We start from the raw sequence: 18,836 nt of genomic DNA, 5'->3' as shown, positions 1-18,836 counted from the left end.
CGCCAACATATCACTCCAGTTCTTTATTCTATTCATTGGCTCCCCGGTTCTTTTAGAATTGATTTTAAATTTTGCTCTTTGTTTTTAAAGCTCTTAACGGTCTTGCCCCTTCTTACCTTTCCGAACGGTTGTGTATTCGTAACACAACCAGGGCCTTAAGGTCTACAGACCAGCTTTTACTGGAAGTCCCAAGAACCAGGTATAAGCACTGGGGTGATCAAGCTTTTTCTGTTGCTGGGCCTAGACTCTGGAACAAACTTCCCCCTGACATGAGAACCATGACAGACTTTGATCTTTTTAAAGCTCGACTCAAAACTCGTTTGTTCAGACTGGCTTTTGATATTTATTAAGCAGTGATGGTGTATTTATTTATTTATTTATTTATTTTTTGCATTTTATTTTTTGAATGTTAACTGTTTATGCACACTGTCTTTTCCTTGTTTGATTTTAATGGAAAGCACTTTTTGCACCTTGTGTGTTGTAAAAGGGCTCTATAAATAAAATTTGATTGATTGTATACATGACCCCATCCATCCTCCCTTCAATACGGTGCAGTCGTCCTGTCCCCTTTGCAGAAGAGCACCCCCCAGAGTATGATGTTTCCACCCCCATGCTTCACGGTTGGGATGGTTTTCTTGGGGTTGTTCTCATCCTCTAAACATGGTAAGTGGAGTTGATGCCAAAAAGCTCTATTCTGGTCTCATCTGACCACATGACCTTCTCCCATGCCTCCTCTGGATCATCCAGATGGTCACTGGTGAACTTCAAACGGGCCTGGACATGTGCTGGCTTGAGCAGGGGGACCTTGCTGCCCTGCAGGATTTTAAACCATGACAGCATCATGTGTTACTAAGGTAATCTTTAACGGTGGTCCCAGCTCTCTTCAGGTCATTGACCAGGTCCTCCTGTGTAGTTCTGAGCTTTCTCAGAATCATCCTTACCCCACAAAGTGAGATCTTGCATGGAATCCCAGACCGAGGGAGATTGACAGTCATCTTGTGTTTCTTCCACTTTCTAATAAATAATCATAACAGTTGTTGTCTTCTACCAAGCTGCTTGCCTGTTGTCCTGTAGTCCATCCCAGCCTTGTGCAGGTCTACAGTTTTGTCCCTGGTGTCCTTAGACAGCTCTTTGGTCTTGGCTATGGTGGACAGGTTGGAGTGTGATTGAGTGTGTGAACAGGTGTCTTTTATACAGGTAACAAGTTCAAACAAGTGTAATTAATACAGGTAGATTGCAGAATAAGAGGGCTTCTTAAAGAAAAATTAACAGGTCTGTGTGAGCCAGAATTCTTGCTGGTTGGTAGGTGTTCAAATACTTATTTGCAGCAGTAACATACAAATAAATTATTAAAAAAATCATACAATGTGATTTCCGATGTTTGTTTTTTTTTTCCGTGATTTCTAAGTGGGCGAACTTGCAATATCGCAGGGTGTTCAAATACTTATTTTCCTTACTGTATGTCTCCTCCAGCTCTGAACAGAATAAATGCATCCTTAGACTCCTGGCCCGAACAGAATACTACAGTTTTGTTCGCCACATTCATCACTTTTCATATTTATGGACCATGAATCATCGTGCTGCTTGCCAACTTTTCAATTCCTGGACTTTTCGAGCGAGCGGAGGAGATTTAGCCGGGTTATCATTAGAAGTTTGCATCGTATTTCTTGTGAATCGTCTGAAATGCCACTCCAAATTCCCTTTGTTCAGTAAAGCAACATTTACATTGCAGATAAGACAGGTGGATTTGCCATTAGAATAAATGAAAAAATAATATAGGATGAAAATTATAATTTATCCACCATAGAAGAAGAGCTCTTCTTCTACTCTGGTGTTTAACAGCAGCCGGCATCCTTGCTGGTGCATTGCTGCCACCTGCTGCATCAGTCTGTTATAGCAGCACTAAATCCTCTCGAGTCCCGTGACAGATTTTTTTTTTTCATGCGATCGACTGGAACTCAGCCCGCGATTGACCGGTTGGGCACGCCAGGTTTAGACTGTTTCAAATGTTAAAGCTATTCACACGGAGTAAATATAAAGTCTTAGTCTTACTTGTTCGTTTCAGTTGGATTCATCATCACAGCCTGATGAAAACGTATCCACAAAAAGTGTCCTAATTTTGGAAAACAACGTCTGGAAATACTTTACTTCCTTGTCGTGGCTGACGAAACATAGTGTTTTAAAAGAAGTCCTCATTTCTCAGCTTGAACAATAGAATGTCGATGCTTTGTGCCACAGCAAGAAAATATATTCATTTTAAAGTTGAAAGAGTCACAGCGCCTCAGTCATTCACATCAGCATTTAACACAGCTCCTCAAGTTCTCTCATGATTCTGGCATGTTGGATAGAAAGTCCATTATCTCCTGAAAATAACGTATTATAACTTTTTCCACTGTAAGAACTACATCTGCGTGTTCAGGCAGTCTGTAAAACCAGAGTCGTGGAGACATTCTACGTTCTGTTCATGGCGGCAGTAAAATAGCATCCTGCGACACAGACAGCAGCATCACCACAAGATAGGCGTTTGATTCACTTTGTCTGTCGGCCACTGGGATGTTTCTGCTTTTCCTAAAATGTACGTCAAATGCCAAAAAATGCAGAGTAAGCTGTTTTCTGGAAATGGACCTGGTAACTCTCTGAGCAAGAGGAATAATCAGCAGTAAAATACATCAGCGACCACTAATTATTACCGCATGTTTGTGGATAGACTTACAATCATGAATACTTTAATATTGTGTTGCTAACTGGGATGTTAAATAATGTGCGACTCATGTCCTTTAAATTACTCTTTGGCCTCCATGTGGCATTACATGTGATGTCATGTGACAGCGCATGCATGCTTGATGACGTGCATGTCAAAATCTCTGTGCTTCGCCTCACAAACAAGAGAGTTCTGCCAGTGTTGGAAATGCAAACCACGTCGGAACTTGGTTTGCATTTCGGGTATGTGATGGAACTTAACTGTTCCGGCCCTTTAAAGACCTGAGGAAAATAAAAATCAAACATTCTTACATTTTTTTGGTCATGTTTCTAGCTCTGTGGGCCAGCAATCATTGTTCATCTTTGTAAAACATTATAGAAATAATGAATGTTTATGAGTTCAATGGTATGAATAATTCATGAGGTATGTTCCAGCTTTCACCTCATGAAATATTCATTCCATTGAAAGAATGTAAAAACCTTGATTATTTGTTTTATATAACGGCTAAAATAGATCCTTGTCATTTGATATTTTATTAATTTATAAACAACAGAAAAGGGACTTACATTTTGGTGTTCCACTGATGCTAAAGTCCAAATTGTGACGTGTAGTCCGTGATGCTGTGCACTGACTTCGGACTTCCATTAAAAAAAAAAAAAAAAAAAGACTTTATGTAGTTCTTCAGCCAAAAATCATGTCAGCTTTTCATCTGAACAGCTCTTCTTGCATCCAGACAGCTTACAGTGGAGTGGATTTTGTGTGTGTGTGTGTGTGTGTGTGCGTGCGTGCGTGCAGAGTGCAATGGTACCAAATGTATGGAACCAAATTTGCACTCTAAATGGAACCAAACTGCACTCTAAATGCAATGCAACACAAATGGGATGAATTAATCCATGTCATGTGACATACAAAGCACCAATCAAATGACAAGGATCCACTCAGCCATTATATAAAACACAATATGTTGTTAAATCGTAACAATGATTGCAACAACAACGTAATCTCGTTGAAGTTGCACTTGTAATGACAATGACGATAAATCCCATCCATCCATCCATAAATGCATGGTTTGTCTATTTTTGGAACTTAAGCCATTTTGGTTCACACCACAAGCTGAAAACTTCCTGCAAAAATCTACTGTTCACATCTATATCCATGTGCATATGATGATTCTTTTTGTCCAGATAGCATCACCTCACGTCTAGTATGATGTCTTGCTTATTTTTGGAATTTAAAGGTCCTTAAGAAACGGCACATGCTGTGGTTTGTACAGGTACCAGTGAGTTCATGTCTGTTGTTTAACTCACCCTCAGGGAAGCACTAAAATGTGTGACATACTTCAGAAAATACAGTACTTTTGTGATATGAGGACAGTTCAACGGCCTGCCTGCATGTTTTGCAGTCATTACCCAGTGCAGTTTCATAATGTGATGGATGAGGAAAATTGCTGCACCAGCTTATGGTCCAAGACCCGACCTAGTCATAAAATGTCCCAGTGCTTTTTAATCAGAAAATTGTTTAAAAAAAAAACAAAAAAAACTAAAAGGCTCAGAGTGCACGTACTGCTGCCAAGGCCACATATTTCCAAAATATTTTCTGAGTCAAATTCAAAATGAAGTCTGTCATTTTCTTGGAGACAATCCATCTGCATGCCACATTTTGGCAGCACAGTGGCTTAGTGGTTAGCAGTGTTGCCTCACAGCAAGAAGGTCATAGGATTGATCCCCACCTGTGGCCTTTCTGTGTGTATTTTGCATGTTCTCTCCGTGTTTGCGTGGGTTTCCTCCGAGTGCTCCGGTTTCCTCCCACAATTAAATACATGCAGTTTAGGTGAATAGAAAACTCTAGAATTGTACAGGTCTCCCTTGTAAAAGAGATCATGATCTCAGTGGGACTAACCTGGTTAAATGAAGTTAAAAATTAATCATTGTCCTCTTTCATTTCACCTTTTGAATTAAATGTTGCTATATGCCAAACATTCTTCTGGCTCTGAGTTCCAGAGTATATTTGGGATCCTTTAATTCATTCATTTTCTGTAAGTCCCTTCAGCTGCTCCCTTGTTTGCACTCGGGGTCACCACAGCAAATCCAAGGTGGATCTGCATGTTGAATTGGCATAGGTTTTACACCGGATGCCCTTCTTGACGCAACTCCACCTTACATGGAGAAATGTGGCAGGGGTGGGATTTGAACTCGGAACCTTCTGCACTGAAACCAAGCTCATTAACCACTTGGCCACCACCCCTGCAATTCATTCATTTTCTATACCAGCTTAATCCAATGAAGGGTCACGTAGGGGGGTGACTGGAGCCTATCCCCTGGACAGCATGCCACTCTGTCGCAGGGTCACATTTAGACAGACAAGCATATTCACTCAGGGTTGCACACATATGATCAATATCAAGTTTCCAATCCACCTAAGCTGGATGTCTTTGGATGTGGGAGGAAGCCGTAGCACCTGGAGGGAACACACACACACGTGGAGGACATGCAAACTCCACATAGAATGGACCAGGTGGGAAGTGATCCCATGACTTTCTTGCTGAGGCAGCAGTACTAATCACTAAGACACTGTGCTGGACCACCTTCAAAATTGAATCACTGATTTCCCAGAGTATTATCTGTCTGCTCACTAAATTTCTTTGAAATCCATTCATCACATTTTGCATTATCATGATAAAGACAATCAAACAAACTACCACCAGTGAAAACATTACTACCTCCATGGAGGAGGTAATAAAAATTAAGTTTTCACATCTGTATAAGGTGTGTTACTGTTTCTGCATTGTTTTTCTCCTCATTTTGTTAGTTGTGCCTCTGTAAGCAGGACTGTCATTACAACTCAGCATTTCCTCCAGAACAGGTTGCAACCATGAGCAGTAATTTGTGTAGATAAACATGAAAATTTTCAGCAATTGATTGCTCTGTAAAAACTGAAAATGATAAACTGATCAAATACTTCTAGAAGAGAAATGGCAGATTAAGTGACAAATGAGATTGCATTCAAATTCTTTGTTTAAAATGAAATAATTGTTTCCCCAAATTCCTCTTAGGGGAATATGAAGTTTCCATAGTGCACACAGCTATGGTTACAACTATTTTTGTAATTGACTAATCTGATCATTTTTGAAGAATATCGTTCTTTTTGATGACTCTGTTGATTTATTTTCAGATTAATCAACTATCCTTGAGTTAATTTACCAGTAAATCATAAAAATAAATACTAATAATAACTTTCAACCTTGCATTCAGATATTTTGTCAACATTTTACAAATGTTAATTAAAAAAAATACATATCGATATAACAGCAAAGTGGTCTCTCTCTTTCTGTCTCTCTCTGTGTGTGGTTTTGATCACGCAAAAACCAGGCAGAGCTGATATTTGCCATTTGGTAAAAAAACGGAAAGTTGATAGGACGAATATGTTTGGCGAAATTATCTATTTTAGCTAACCAGTAAACAATGGAAATTGTGCTGCAATGCACTATGGGAGTTCAGGTTTTGAGGTGTTAAATGATGTTATTGTGGTTCATGTTAATTTAAGTGTTATTAGTGTTTGGGTTTTTGTAGTTCAATTGGTTTAGTCAGTTTAGTTAATTGTTATGTTGCTCTTACCATGAGTTAAGTCTCATGTTGATACCATGAGTGAAATGTGTAGTGTTTTAATGTCTTCAGCCACCATCTTTTTTTGTCATATTAAAAGCACCTGCTTACAGCAGCTGTGCATGTGTGCATGCTTGCAACTTCGATCACAGACAAACTGTGGCCAGCTGGCATTTGCCGTTTGGTATGCTTATGCATTTTGGATCAAGGATGAACGCTGCAAAATGGAATGTTGATAGGACTAATATGTTTGGAGAAGCTATGGATATTAGGTAACAACACTGAACAATGGATGTTGCTATTTTCTGGCCTCACCCGCCATTCCAGCAGAGTCATCTTTATATTAAACGTGTGAGTGTGGTGAATGATTTTTATTTAGTAAGTTCAATATAAGTACATAATATAACTGTAAACAGTGATGTCACAGCTACTTTGAAAAGTTACTTTATACAGTTACTTCATGAGCAGCTGCAGACAACTTGTCAGCAGCTGCTGAATGTAACTCATAAGGTAACTAGTAATCTAATTGGTTACTTAAGCCTGAGTAATCAGCAAAGTAACTAATCAGCAAAATAACAAATAGTTACTTTTCTGAGTACTCAAGCTTAAAAATAACCAAGTTAGATTAGCAGTTACCTTATTAGTTACATTCAGCAGCTGCCGACAAGTTGAATGCAGCTGCTCATGAAGTATAAAGTAACTTTTAACACTTTTGGTAACACGAATTGTAAATATGTTAAAATACATGGATGACATAAGAAAGTGAAATCACTTATTTCCATTGTGGTCCATTTAAAAATCAAATGACAAAATATAAGTAGAAATAAAATAATAATAGTGTATATGATAACAAGAACCTAAACAATTTGTGAATGCATTAAGACGATATATTAACATTAACAAATTACATAATTAACAGGAAATAAAAGGGTTGAGTTCTTCTTCTTACAGTTGTTGAGGTCTAAGGTTCTAAAAACATTCTGGACTGACATACCATTCCTTCTCATCATATAACCCTAGAAAAATGTCAGCTACCTATTTTATAAACACTACCCAATCTAGAGTCCGTGGATCCCCATGGGCAACATGCTAGTAAAGACTAAAAATTGGCAAAATTTAAAAAGACAGGGAAAAATATATAAGAAAATCTTGCACTCAGGTTTGTAAAAATACAATCTGAACGTGTTTCACAGGCCTGCAACTAACTCTTGCTTCCATTATCAGTTCATTTGTTGGTGAATGGTGTAAAATGTCAGTGTTTCACAAAGCCCAAGATAATGTCCTCAAATATCTTTTGTCCACAATCCAGAGATATTGAGTTTAGTGAGAGAGGAGTAAAGAAACCATAAAATTTTCACATGTGAGAAGCTGGAATCAGAGAATTTGGACATTAAAAAAAAGACTCAAAATGATTGATTCCCACAGTAGTTGGGAATTAATATTTGATTAAACTGTTTAATATTTGCAGCTCTACACTTAGCACAAAGTGTTACTAAAAACTAGTGCAATGCCTTTGATAGGTCAGAATGGCAAAAATGTGGTCACTGTTGGAGCAAAAATGTTATTAGTAAGGGTAGAGTAAAATGAATGCTTGTTATACAGGACATGATGAATGACTGTGTGAGGGAGGTTGTGTGAGGCATGAACTCATTCCACTCACTTAATGGGAAAAGGTTTTAAAATCATACAGACTGTGTAGACTATGTACCTGTGTCATTGTGATAAAAATAAATGACTTGAATACTAATTAATAAATAAGAATAAACTGGTATAATTTTGGAGCAAGTTGATGCATCAGTGTCAGTTATTACTTACATTGTGGTAATCAGGGTAATTTCTGATGATTATTAAAAAGTTTGTCACATCAGGTATGTAGTCGGTGAAGCAGCAGCAGTATTTGCAGCCATTGTGATCAGCACTTAGTCTTTGGAGAAACAATTTTAATAGAATAAAAGTGTTTGCTTTGTGTTTCTGGCATTTTAGTGAAACGGTTTTCTACAGACTCTTGAAATTGTGGTCTGATTGAATGTACTGATGAACAGTTCATCATTAACTTTGTTTTTCTATTTATGTGATGTTTATGGAAGTCAATTATGTTGAAGATAAACCAATAGGAATGAAGTATGTTGGTTGTCTTTTGTTAATAGCTTTATCCCCATTACATTTGCATCAAGATTGTGTTAGTGCTGCTGATGGCATGCAACAATAATATTTTGGTATTATTTCTGCAAGATGAAAACCTAATATGTTTATAACAGCAACATTTGAAGACCAATGCCGTTAATGTCCATTGAAATTATAGAATGATTTTTGTAGTGACTTTCTAGGGTCGTTATGCAGTCGTTATCCAGAAATGCCATCGCCTTCTCTGGGCCTGAGCTCATTTGAAATGGACAGACGCAAAGTGGAAAAGTGTGCTGTGGTCTGAGTCCACATTTCAAATTGTTTTTTGAAATCATGGACGTCGTGTCCTCCGGACAAAAGAGGAAAAAGACCATCCAGGTTGTTACCAGCACAAAGTTCAAAAGCCAGCATCTGTGATGGTATGGGGACGTGTTAGTGCCCATGGCATGGGCAACTTACACATCTGTGATGGCACCATCAATGCTGAAAGGTACATCCGGGTTTTGGAGCAACACATGCTGCCGTCCAAGCAACGTCTTTTCGGGAATGTCCCTGCTTATTTCAGCAAGACAATGCCAAACCACATTCTGTATGTGTTAGAACAGCGTGGCTTCATAGTAAAAGAGTGCAGGTACTAGACTGGCCTGCCTGCAGTCCAGACCTGTCGCCCATTGAAAATGTGTGGTGCATTATGAAGTGCAAAATATGACGATGGAGACCCCGGACTGTTGAACAACTGAAGTCATACATCAAGCAAGAATGGGAAAGAATTCCACCTACAAAGCTTCAACAGTTAGTTTCCTCAGTTCCCAAATGCTTATTGAGTGTTGTTAGAAGGAAAGGTGATGTAACACAGTGATAAACGTACCATTGTCCCAGCTTTTTTGAAACATGTTGCCGGCATCCATTTCAAAATGACCAAATATTTGCACAAAAACAAAGTTTATCAGTTTGAACATTAAATATCTTGTCTTTGTGGTGTATTCAATTGAATATAGGTTTAAGAGGATTTGCAAATCATTGTATTCTGTTTTTATTTATATTTTACACAATGTACCAACTTAATTGGAACTGGGGTTGTATGTTCACATGGCTGAGGGTATTTTAGCATTGCGTTTTCAATTGCTGGGGCCAGAATCAACTGCCAATCTGATCTATTTGGTTCTTAGAACTCATTAGGATTTGATATGAAGACACACACCTGTGATCACTGACTAGGGCAGGGGTGGCCAAGTTCGGTCCTCGAGAGCCACCTTCCTGACACTCTTAGTTGTTTCCCTGCTCCAACACACCTGAATCCAATGAAAGGCTCATTAAAAGTCTGCTAACGAGTCCTTTCATTGGATTCAGATGTGTTGGAGCAGAGAGAGAACTAAGAGTGTCAGGAAGGTGGCTCTCGAGGACCGAACTTGGCCACCCCTGGACTAGGGTATATGTATTGTTCCTGGAAACCATGATCTGTCCAACCCTGTAATTGGAGGATTAGTAGAACCTCCATGCTGTACCTTTAATTGAGAAAAGCAAACCTAAAAAAACAATGTTTTCTGATTCTCAAAACATTATATAAGTAAGACAAATATCTAGGAAACAGTATGACCTGAATTAAAGTGTGGAGTAAATGATTACTGGTCTGGATTAAAATATTTAGCACAAATGAAAAATTTGGTAGGGTTTTTTACTCTTGATAGTGTGTTGCCATAATATGACCTCACTACATTGTGTTTTAGGTCAATCACATATTGGAGACTCTTATTTCCAGATTTGGCAAATACCCTAACATCATGTTTGCTGTTGAATGAAGACAAAGCTATGAACGAGATTCCCACACTCTAATCATTTGTACAAATGCTTCAGTTTTTCATATTTTCCTGTTCTCTTTTTTCCTCTCCTCTTCCTCCCCCCCACCCCCACAGACAGTGGAGTTGTTGAACAAGAACATCCGAAGAGGCATAGTGAATTACTATGATGACTTAGACTTCAAAAACATCATGGACTTTGTTCAGAAGAAGGTAGGATTGTGTTAAACCTTATTCAGAAACATTCCTTTACACTGGTATTAAGAATTTTATGTATCTTATTTTGGTCTTTATTCAAACAAAATAATAAACTGTATTTTATAGAACCTTATAAGAAAACCAGGTCAAAGTGTTGGAAGTCGATTGGAGAGGGTTGGGTTTTATTTATTTATTATATTATTTATTTCTTTTATTTGATTGTTTTTTGGATACACAAAACAGCTACACTAGATAGATAGATAGCTTTTATTATAATTTCATTACAACAGCAAGATTTCCGCACTCACATTCCACAGACAAACAGCAATTAATCCACAATTATTACTTATTTACCGTAATAATGGCACACATCAGAATTAGGACAACACATATACATTTGACATTGTTTATGTGCACTAAACTTGAAACACTCTGTTTTCCAAATTGAGGCGATGTGAGTGTGTTGGTAGCCGCTGCAACTGGAGTCACGCCGCCTGCCAGCTTGGGTAGAACAGGGGCCTGCCACGAGGGGGGCAGGAAGGGAGGTAAAAGGAGAAACTGGAGCATGCTTCAGTCCATGTGTAAGTCAGTTATTGTCTTTGTGGGTTGAGATAAGAATGGAGCCGAATAATCTCACCAAGGCCTGAATAAATTCTTCTGGAGGTAAACAGTGGGCAATTGACCTTAAGGTTAGATAAGCCTGAAGTGTTGTAGCTGAGCAGTGAAAACACTTTTTAACAGTTCCACTTGAACAACCAAATCCCAATTATGAATTAAGAATATTCCCAATTATGAATTAAGAATATTCACCGGCCTCCGAAACCTTCAGCTTCAACTGCAAGGCACGCATCAGCGCCAAGGTGTCATCCAATTTGCGTCTGAGTTCAAGAGTCAGCGCAGTCTGAGAATGCACTGCGTGGCCAACCTCGTTAATCATGACGGAAAAGCGAGGGCCGTGGTTCTTGATGCCGCCGTCTTGCCAATTTTCCAGTAGATCAGGGCAGCACATAAGCCAAAAAGTACCAGCCCTGCTGCCATGAGACCAAAAATGAATAAATCCTTGACATCCTCAACGGAGAAAGGCGCCAAGCATGCAACACGCCAAGACCCTGACCTTCTTGTAGAAAAAATGGTGTCAATAGTGTTCAGAGACCAGCTGATCAATTCCATGGTTAATCCAATAGTAGTCCAATAGATCCAGAATCCAATATAGTTTTTGAGGAATTCACAGTCTGGTGAAGTAGGGACTTAAAGGTTAAAGGCAGAGAGATAAAGGAGAGTGGAGGAGATGCGACCACCCTTGTCGGCGTCCCAAGCTGCTACACACTTTATACACTTTTCTCAAACAGGCATTAACATTTTCTCACTTTTCTCTCCTGTGTAAACACTCTCAAAGTTCAAACCTTAGTAGAAAAATAAGTCCAGTATTATAGAATGACACCAAAGATCAAAACCTGTTTTCAGGCCCAAACATTTGTTTGAGAAATGAAAATAGAACGTTTTCCTATAAATAATTATGATGACTTTTAGAACTAACAAATTTAATTTTAACAATCAACCTACGAGGTTGGACACATAAATTACTAATAGTGACTCACCAGTATTTCACAGTTCCTCTGACCGCGCCTCTTCGTCCTGGTGCTGCTCTGCTGTTGCGTCTTTTTCCATTGAAGGTGCAGGTGTCGTTTTCCGAGTGAAGAACATATTTATGGGTAGTTGTTGGTACTCTATAAGAATCTTCTTGCCCAGAAGAAAAAAAAAAACAGACATGCCACCTTCGATTATGTTTGAGAACTGTAATGAACGAAACATCAAAGGGTCTCATTCTTGCACAGCTCGCTGAAGTTTATTGGCCATTCTCACCATGGTTGCCAAGCAATCAAGTGTTAGTCCATCCTCCTCATCTTTATCAACACTTGCGTCCTCTTCATCCTCTTCTCCCTCATCCTCACTTGGTGGCTTTGTCATCTCTGCCAGATCTTCATCAGTCAGCGGTTGTGAGTGGGCATCAATCAGGGCATTAATGTCGTCAGGAGTCATATCATTAAAGCCATCTCCCCCGAGCTGTTTAGCCAGATTCACAGCTGCATCTACTGCAGAGTGATGGATGTAAACAGGAGAGCATCCAATACGGGTTGTGCACTGCCTCTTGCCACACTTTTTTCCAGCAGGCCTTTAGTGAGAAATCTTGATCCGAGTCCATAGCCTCAACAAGATGTTGCAGGGTGTTGCGTGCATAGAGAGCCTTGAAAGCATGGATGATGCCTTGGTCCATGGGCTGAATGAGCGATGTAGTGTTTGGCAGCAGAAATTCGATTTGCACACCATCATATGACAAATCATCATCAGCATGGCCTCCGGCGTTGTCTAAGAGCAGAAGCACTTTAAAGTCTAGTCCTTGTCCTCTCAAATAACGCTTGACCTCCGAGATGAAACACTGAACCAATCCAGATTGAGCGCTTTTGTCATCCAAGCCTTTGCATTGTGCATCCAGTAAACGAGCAACGCATTCTTATTTTGGTTTCTTAGGGCTCTTGGATTTTTTGACCTATATATAAGCCCTGGTTTTATCATAAAGCCCGTGGCATTTCCACACATTACACACATAGTCATGCGATCATTTTGGGCCTTAAATCCTGGGTTTTGGCTTCGTCCTGCATTATAAATGTGCAAGAGGGCATTCGTTTCCAAAATAAGCCTGTCTCATCTATATAAAAAACTTGTTCAGGCTTATATCCCCCTTCCTCGATGATTGCTTTAAATTTGATGATCGCATATGCCTCTGCTGCAGCGGTATCCGCAGAGGCGACCTCTCCATGCAGAGAAATACTTTTAAGTCCAAAGCATTTCTGAAATTTGTCAAACCAGCCTTTGCTGGCATTAAATGGGCTTGGTTCTGTGTGAAAAGCACTCGTTGATGGCCTGGGCTCAGCATCATCCTGCTCCTTGCTGTCATGGACGTCATTGCTGTCAGCAAAAGTTTCATAAAGCTTTTTAGCTTTTGTGCAGATAATGTTGGTATCCAGCGTAATGTTCTTTTTCCTGCAGTCACTGATCCACAAAGCTAAAGCAGACTCCATCCTTACGCTGGTCTTGTTGCGGACAGTTACAACCCTTTCTGCATCCTTGTTAAAACTTATTGTTGCTGTCCTCCTTATGTTACTTTCCTCCTTCTTTATGTAGCGAAACGAAGATTAATTTATTCCGTAATGGCGCCCTACAGCCGCGTAACTTCTACCTTCCTTTAGCATGTACAGAAGTCCAACTTTTTCTGCGATGGTCAGCATCTTCCTCTGACTTCTGGGTGCGACCGCAGGTGCCTTTGACGGTGCAGAACGTTTCATCGACAAAGATTTATGTAAGTTTGGCAAGCTGACCGCATTCTGTACTGTACAAGAGACACGGCAAAATAAAAAAAATAAAAAAAAGGAGACACGGCACAGAGGAGACTGATTGACAATGGTCTACAGCCAATCAGGATGCAGAACGCAATGGACATGCCTATCTTGGCTTTCAGTGCTTACCAGTCGAGTGAGTATAAGAGAAATTGTGGAGAGCTGGGCATGTCCCAACTTGTCCTCTGACACTCCGAAATGGAGGTGTTCCTTTGTCTCGCTTCATCAGCGAATCGGTCGTGACGCGCGAAGCCTCCGCGCGGTTTTCCATGACAAAATCTCTTGTTAAAAGTGAAATCTGCCGGAAAATGGCTGATGTCCAGCTCTTGTGATAACCAGAGAAATTGCACACAGCGGTCCCGGCTCCACACAGCCATCCGTTTAGAAATGATGTGGTGGTTTCTGCCTCTCGATGGCGGCTCGGAGCGCGGCGCGCCGTGCGCCATTGTGGGCCTTCCTTAAAGCTGTAGTAATACTCCTTATTCTCTGTGAAGCCCGTAAAATTTTCACCGAAAGCCAGATACATTTTTTGAATGGTTTCCAGCTGCCTGTCTCTAACAGTTTCTGAAAAAATTCTGATGGAAAAAAAGCCCAAATCATTCCGCCATTTCCTCGCAATGAAACGACGACGAGAGGGGTGGAGCAGTGCTTTTCTGACAGACTCGTGTGTGTGTATATAATATACACGAGGTCTGTCCAAAAAGTAACGGACCTTTTTATTTTTTTTCAAAAACTATATGGATTTGAATCACGTGTGATTGCATCAGCCAAGCTTGAATCTTCGTGCGCATGCGTGAGATTTTTCACGCCTGTCGGTTGTGTCATTCGCCTGTCAGCAGGCTTTGTGTGAGCAGTGGTCCACCCCTCTTGTCGGATTTTTATTGCGAATAAATGTCTGAATGATTTGGAGCTTTGCTGCATCAATTTTTTTTTCCAGAAACTATGAGAGACCTCCAGGTGGTAACCATTCGGAAAATTAATATGGCTTTCAGGGACGATTTTATGGGGATTACACAGATTAAGGAGTGCTCCAGACGGTTTAAAGACCACCCACAGCTGCTGAGAGGGCTCCGAGCGCTGATCGACAGGCTCAAACCCCGCTGAAACAACCAGATCATTTCCAACGTGAAGGCTTTGTTGATCCGGGACGTCATCTGACTTTCACAAAAAGGCAGAATGTGTGGACATCAGTCCGCGTGGAATTCCTCCGCACGTCTGTCTCAATGTGACGAAAAAGTGCTTATGTCCACGTCTTCCACAATTCCTGTGCTAGTCAGACGACATACCGGATCAAGACAGCGTCCAGTTTAGAAATGAACAGCACATTCTACTGTTACAGGAGTTTTTTTCTTGGAAAAAGAAGCGGACGATTGCCCCACCATGCCGCTCATGGCGCGGGACAAAACCACCTCCGTGTTGGTCTCACAAGACGGCTTTCAGGTGGATTTCAGATGGCTTCCAGTTGCTTTTCAGTCGTGTGAATATCCGAGAAATTGAGCATGAGCTGGACATGCCCCAACATGTCCTGTGAGGCTTCATCACGGCGTTGCTTTGCGCCATGCGGCTCCGCTGCGATGCGCTGAATTCCTCCGCTCCTCTTTCCATGACAAAAACTCCTGTAACAGTGGAATGTGCCGTTCATTTCTAAACTGGACGCTGTCTTGATCCAGTATGTCGTCTGACTAGCACAGGAATTGCGTAAGACGTGGACATAAGCACTTTTTCGTCACATTGAGACAGACGTGCGGAGGAATTCCACGCGTCAGGACGGAGCCGCATGGCGCAAAGCAACGCCGTGATGAAGCCTCACAGGACATGTTGGGGCATGTCCAGCTCATGCTCAATTTCTCGGATATTCACATGACTGAAAAGCAACCGGAAGCCGTCTGAAAGCCACCTGAAAGCCGTCCTGTGAGACCAACACGGAGGTGGTTTTGTCGCGCGCCACGAGCGGCATGGTGGGGCAATCCTCCGCTTCTTTTTCCATTAAAAAAAAAAAAAAAACTCCTGTAACAGTAGAAGGTGCTGAAAAAGTGCTGATGTCCACGCCTTCTGCCTTTTTATGAAAGTCAGACGACATCCTGGATCAACAAAGCCTTCACGTTGGAAATGATCTGGTTGTTTCAGCGGGGTTTGAGCCTGTCGATCGGCGCTCGGAGCGCGGCGCTCTCTCAGCAGCTGTGGGCGGTCTTTAAACCGGCTGGAGCACTCCTTAATCTGTGTAATCCCCATAAAATCGTCCCTGAAAGCCATATTAATTTTCCGAATGGTGTCCACCTGGAGGTCTCTCACAGTTTATGGAAAAAAATTGATGCAGCAAAGCTCCAAATCGTTCAGACATTTATTCGCAATAAAAATCCGACGAGAGGGGTGGACCACTGCTCACACAAAGCCTGCTCACAGGCGAATGACGCAACCGACAGGCGTGAAAAAACTCACGCATGCGCACAAAGGTTCAAGCTTGGCTGATGCAATCACACGTGATTCAAATCCATATGGTTTTTGCAAAAAATAAAAATATACTTTTTGTACAGACCTCGTATATAGAATTAATCAGTTTTGCACTGTTGTTGGTGTTTATCATCAATAGATGTTCACAGCTTGTGTGCACAGACAAAGTGTGACGCTATTTTGATGCCATACCCTCAATCCTGACATGAGTAGTGGCAGATAATGGTGTTTATGAACACATTATAGCAGTCATCAATCTTTTTCCTACGCTTTGGAAAAGCCTGGGCATGGACCATAAAATGCAGCGAGAGACTCAATAGATTGATTGGATCAATGCTGTCATCTTGTAACTCACCAGATTAAAAGGGCAGCTAATGAATAAAACTGATTCAATGTTTGCTGTCTTTGATGCACCAGATCATTCTTATCCCTGCTTTGGTTTCCTGAATGCATTTAGTCTAATGCTGCTGTGAGGGTGTCAAATGTGTGAGAGTGTTTCATGGTTTGTTGCCAGCACAGAGGATGATAAGAGCCACCAAGGGAACTCTGCTGTCTGCAGGACCAATATTCTGTTCATGGTTCACTACACTCGGTTGTTTTTTTTTTGTTGTTGTTGTTTTTTTTTTTTGTGATCTTCGTGATGTTTGCAGACTTCTGAATTTTTAGTCATAATGTTTGCCTTGTCATAAAAATAATTCTATTCATATTGTCGTTTCCCCCAATCATAGGGACCATGATTTTTATGTTCCTTGGGAATCTTGAGAAGGGATTTAATCTGTCCCTAAAAAATAAATGTGGTGGGACAATATTGTAGAACGAATTTTCTAATGTTTAGGCCAGTGGTGTCCAATGAGATTCCAGAAAGGGCTAAGAAGGTGCAGTCTTTCTTTGCAGCCACCGACTCCAGCAGGTGATTTCACTGATTAACATCACTTTGAACAGATGAGATGGGTTTGTCAGAGCCTTTTATTGTCATTGTACATAAACATACATACATACAGTGAAATTTGTCCTCTGCATTTAACCTGTCATAATTACAGTTAGACACAATCCAACCACTGGGAGCAGTGGGCAGCCCCAGTCCGGCACCTGGTGATCAACTCCAAATGCAAAGATGCTGCCTTGGTCAGGGGCAGAGAAAGGAGCAGACCCTAAATAAGCATGTTTTTAATTATGGGAGGAAACCGGAGTGCCCAGAGGAAACTCACACAAACACGGGGAGAACATGGAAATGTTCTTCAATGTAAAAAAAAAAAAAAAAAAATATATATATCAGAAAATCACGTTGTAGGATTTTTAAATAATTAATTTGCTTTTTATCGTATGAAATAAGTTTTTGACACAATAGAAAAACAGACCTTAATATTGGGTACAGAAACCTTAGTTTGCACTTTCAGAGAGCTCAGATGTTTCCTGTAGTTCTTGACCAAGTTTGCACACTGCAGCAGGGATTTTGGTCCACTCCTCCATACAGATCTCCAGATCTTTCAGGTTTCGAGTTTCAGCTCCCTCCAAACATTTTTTTATTGAGTTCAGGTCTGGAGACTGGCTAGGCCACTCCAGGACCTTGAAATGCTTCTTACAGTGCCTCTCCCTATTTATTTATTTTTTTAGATTCTGTCTCTCACAGTTGAAGTGTGCGTACGATAAAAATTACAGCCCTCTCCATTCTTTGTAGATGGGAAAACTGTCAAAGTCGACAGTAGATCAAATACTTATTTGCCTCACTGTATGGGGTGTTTGATGTAATAATAACAATATTGTTGTTATTATTATTATATTACTGCAGCTATGGATGTGGGAGGCTTGAACCAGCTGATGTCCTGTCAAATTTTCATATCAAACAAAAAATGGCAAAGTCGTGAAAGTGCAAATGTTTAGATATACATGGGGTGTCTGCCTAGGGTGTAGCAATTAAAATTTTGGTGGGGTCTCAGGCACACTTATACCGGGAATTGGGATGCCTGAGTGATTTTCTGTTTTCCAGTCCTTTCTACCAGCATTCATTAGCCAAGTGATGTATTACACAGCCAGCTGGGCCTCTAAAGAATGCCAAACTTCAAAATTGATCACTCCATCAGCAAATGCCTCATTTTGAGCAACATAGTGTCTTGCTGTCTTTTGAACATTAGTTATCATCAACAGAAAAGATGACAAACGAAAGAGGGGACAAAAACTTAGAGAATAATTAGTCTGTTAGAGAAAACTGTTGATTTTAAAATAAAACTTATCAGCTATGAAATGCAGACAAAAAAGTGCAAGCAGTTACAGCAATCAAACAACAACAAGAGACTGTAATCTAATCGTCCCTCTGAAAGCAATGATCAGGAAATGTGGTGTAGAAGGAGAAGTCTCCCTCACCTGCTACAGTTAGACTGGTGTTAGCAGGACGTGTGTGAGAAGGTCCTTCAGTTCCTGCCTCATGTGGACATCATGTACTAAATAGAAGTTTCCCAATCATGAAATTAAGTAAGTAAGAAAAGTTTATTTGTATAGTACCTTTCAAGATAAAATTACAAATTGCTTTACAGGAATTTAAGAACACAGAAATAAAAATGCAGAAACTAAA

The 18,836-nt window shown here is 40.4% G+C and overlaps 1 protein-coding gene across 2 annotated transcripts in view; it reads left to right on the top strand.

Moving 5' to 3' along the window:
- The window catches only part of tspan15 (tetraspanin 15), a 70,703-nt gene that overhangs the window by 30,314 nt on the left and 21,553 nt on the right, over nt 1-18,836 (top strand). For both annotated transcript variants that reach the window (XM_034188438.1, XM_034188446.1), the window contains exon 4: nt 10,341-10,436. In XM_034188438.1, coding sequence (XP_034044329.1) covers nt 10,341-10,436 — 96 coding nt within the window. The remainder of the gene's footprint in view (nt 1-10,340; nt 10,437-18,836) is intronic.

This window comes from Thalassophryne amazonica, chromosome 2 (genome assembly GCF_902500255.1).
Source record: "Thalassophryne amazonica chromosome 2, fThaAma1.1, whole genome shotgun sequence".
Lineage (NCBI taxonomy): Eukaryota > Metazoa > Chordata > Actinopteri > Batrachoidiformes > Batrachoididae > Thalassophryne > Thalassophryne amazonica.
Note: the sequence above shows the minus strand (reverse complement) of the source record. Positions and strands in the feature narration are given on the sequence as shown.